Here is a 3,587-nt window from a genome sequence, read left to right on the forward strand (position 1 = left end):
CAAAGAAAGAAATTGCTTTGATTTGGCATGATTTATTCTTGATAAATCCATGTAGGTTTTTACTTAAATCCCTATTATCCTCTAGGTGCTTACAACTTGTGGCTTAATAATTTGTCCCAGTGTCTTTCCAGCTATTGAAGTGAGGCGGACTGGTCTATAATTCCTCAGTCCTCTTCATTCCTGTTTGTTTTTTAAAGACAGGTACTATTTTTCATGTAAATTTTGACAGTTTGACTAAGAAACGAGAATGATACACACTTGACGTGAGACACTTTACCTGAATTACAAAGTGGGTACCTGCCCAGTCTCCACCAGGAATTGTATGTGGTGCATCATGGAGCGGGTGTATCTCTGGTGGAGTCCCAAAGGGATCAGTGCTTGGCCCAGTGCTTTCTGAAAAATATTTATCAGTGACCTGGAAGAAAAGCAAAACAAACACAAAAGATGAGCAGTGACGGTATTTAATCATTGGAACAATTTACTAAGAATTGTGCTTTGGATTCCTCACCCTTGGAAATTTTTAACTTCAGGATTGTCTGTCCCTCTCAAGACTATGCTCTAGGTCTAAAAGGAGTTAACTGAGGGAAATTCTTAGTCTATGCGGGAAGTCAGAGAAGATGATCACAGTGGTGCCTTTGGGCCTTATAATCAAAGAATACTTGAAAAATTGGAGTAAAATATTCTTATTAAAAATTATTTTCATTCTTTCATTCCTTTCAGTTCTCTCTCTCCCCTTCCCCTCCCCCTTAAAACATCAAATATTCTCCTCTAAGATCCTGTCTTTGGTTCTGGTTTTCCCATCAGGCTTTTCCCATGGATCCCAAGTCTAACGAGTACCCAACTTCCATTGATGATGTCTATTCTATTGATTTACAGAATTTTTCCTGCAAACATTCCATTCACTCTGTTTTTGATGTGCTTCTTCATTTTTTTCTTTTAAGAATGATCTGAGAATGAAGAACCAGAGCACCATGGTGGAATTCATCATCTTGGGCCTGTCCAACAGCCGCCGTTTAAACACCGCCCTGTTTGCGGTTCTATTAGTTATCTTCCTGTTGACGATAATGGGTAACATCACTGTTGTCAGCCTCTCCCTGGTGGACCATTGCCTCCAATCGCCCATGTATTTCTTCCTCAGGAACTTCTCCCTCTTGGAAATCTGCTTCAGCTTAGCCATCATGCCCAGGTTCCTCTATAGCCTCCTGACAGAGAGAAAATCTATTTCCCTCCCTGGTTGTTTCCTTCAGTTGTTGTTGTTCTTCCTCCTGGGCACCTGTATATTTTTCCATGTGGGTATGATGTCCTTTGACCGCTACATGGCTATCTGCCATCCCTTGCGCTATGGCACCATCATGAATGGCAGGGTCTGCTTCCAGTTAGTGCTGGGCTGCTGGGTGATGAGTTTTCTATTGTGCTTTCCTCCAACGTTTATGGTTGTGCTGTTACCATTCTGTGGCCCCAATGTCATAAACCACTTCTACTGCGACACGGCCCCATTGCTCCAACTCTCCTGCAGGGATACAGGACATATTGAGGTGATGATCTTGGTTTCAGCAACAGTTATCTTACTTGGTACTTTAACAGTCACTATCATTTCCTATGGCTGCATCATCTCCACTATCATGCGCATCCCGTCCACCACAGGAAGGAAAACTTCTAGTCCTAAATTCAATGGACTGAAACCACTGGTCATTGTCCTCTTTAGAGCAGCCTTTCATGTATTTAAAGATTGTTCTCAAGTCTCTCCTCTGTCTTCTTTTCTCAAACTGAATAGGCCTCGTTATTTTAACCTTTCCCACAGGTCAGGTTTTCAAATCTTGGTATCATTTGGTCTCTCCTCTGGACTCTCTCCAATGTGTCCACATCTTTCTTTTAAGTGAGGCACCCAGATCCGGACACCGTAGTCCAGCTGAGGCCCACGGTGACTAGAACAGTAGGACAATTACCTCCCAAGTCTTAGCGACACCACTATTATTACACTCCAGAATTATATTGGCCTTTTTTTGCAGCAGCATCAACATTATTGACTCATGCTCAATTTCTGATCTACTCTAACCCCTACCTGCTTTTCAGCGATATCACCTCTAAGACAGTTAGTTCCCATTTTGTAGATGTGCACTGGTTTTCTTTTCCTAAATGTTGTACTTACCAATTGTCTTTATTGAATTTCAGCTTTGTACATTTCAGACTAATTTCCAATGCGTCAAGGACATTTTGAATACTAATCCTGTCCTCAAAAATGCTAGCAACCCTCCCAGCTTGTGTCATCCACCAATGTAATAAGCCTACTCTCTACTGCATTATCTAAGTCATTAATGAAAATATTGAAAAGTACCAGAGCAAGGACACACTACTGTGGGAGTCCACTGCCTAGGTCCTCCCATTTTGACAGTGAATCCTTGATAACTGTGCTTTCACTATGCCTTTCAATGAATTTCACACCCACTTTATATTTCATCTGGGCCACATCTTCCTAATTCACCTAAGAGAATGTCATGTGGGACTCTGTCGAAGCATAACTAAAATCAGGATATATCACATCTAGAGGTTCCCACACTATCCACCAGGCCAGTAACTGTGCCAAAGGACATTAGATTGTTATGGCATGGTTTGTTCTTCTCAAATCCATGCTGGGTGTTACTTAAAACTCTGTTATCCTCTAAGTGCTTATAAATGTGATCGTTTAAAACATTGTTCCAGTATCTTTCCAGGTATCAAATTAGGCTGATTGCTCTATAATTCCCCAGGACCCCTTTCTTTCCCTTTTCAAAAGACAGATACTATTTTTGATTAGAGTTTTGACACTGTGATTAACAAACTAGAACGATACACAATTAACACAGCACACATTAAATGGATTAAACAGTGTCTAAGTGAAAGGACCCACATAGAAATGTATCAGGGCAAGAACCATTGACGAGTGTGTTTGTACTGATGTTGATTCTTGGTCATGCACTTTTAAATATTTTCATCAATGACATGGAAAGAACAAAACAAATAAAAATTAGCATGAGGGCATTTCATCATTGCACAACTTTCTCAGCCTGTGGTGGATTTCCAGCACTGAATTTAAAAATTATAATGGATTGTTTTCTAAAGGAGGTGCAGAACAGGAGTTAATTCAGGGAAAGGTCTCTGGCTTGTGTTATACAGAGATCAGACTACATTATCAGAATGGTGCCCTCTAGATTTATAATCTCTGTTTCAATAGAAAAAAAGGTAAAATATATGGGTTTTAAAAAGAAAATATTTCATTTTTCCATCCCTCCAGCTCTCTTCTCTCTCTCCTTGCAATTATCAGTCATTGTCCTCTGAGATCCTCTGCTTGATTCTAATTTCTCTGTCAGGATCTTTTCATAGAATCCAAGTCTGTTGGGCACCCACCTCCCATTAAGAGATTTCTTCTATTTAGACATGAAGTTTCCCCTGAGATTATTCTTGTCCTCATGGTGCTATCCACCCTAGGTTGATGTTTGTATGGCAACCGGTGGAGCAGAGTGACAAGCAGCCAGCAGGGAGGCCAGTGGAGTGGAGTGGTGGCAAGTGGCCGGCAGGAAGGCCAGCGGAGCAGAGTGGCAAGCAACTGG

At 41.1% G+C, this 3,587-nt stretch overlaps 1 protein-coding gene across 1 annotated transcript; it reads left to right on the forward strand.

Annotated features, from left to right (window-relative positions):
• The first annotated feature begins 953 nt into the window (after window positions 1–953).
• LOC116830484 (olfactory receptor 6E1-like) lies at window positions 954–2,088 on the forward strand. Its single transcript, XM_032790006.2, has 2 exons — window positions 954–1,718; window positions 2,074–2,088. The coding sequence occupies exons 1-2, from the start codon at window positions 954–956 to the stop codon at window positions 2,086–2,088; spliced, it is 780 nt and encodes a 259-aa protein (XP_032645897.2).
• Window positions 2,089–3,587: the final 1,499 nt, after the last annotated feature.

Source organism: Chelonoidis abingdonii, chromosome 14, assembly GCF_003597395.2.
Source record: "Chelonoidis abingdonii isolate Lonesome George chromosome 14, CheloAbing_2.0, whole genome shotgun sequence".
Taxonomy (NCBI): Eukaryota; Metazoa; Chordata; order Testudines; family Testudinidae; genus Chelonoidis; species Chelonoidis abingdonii.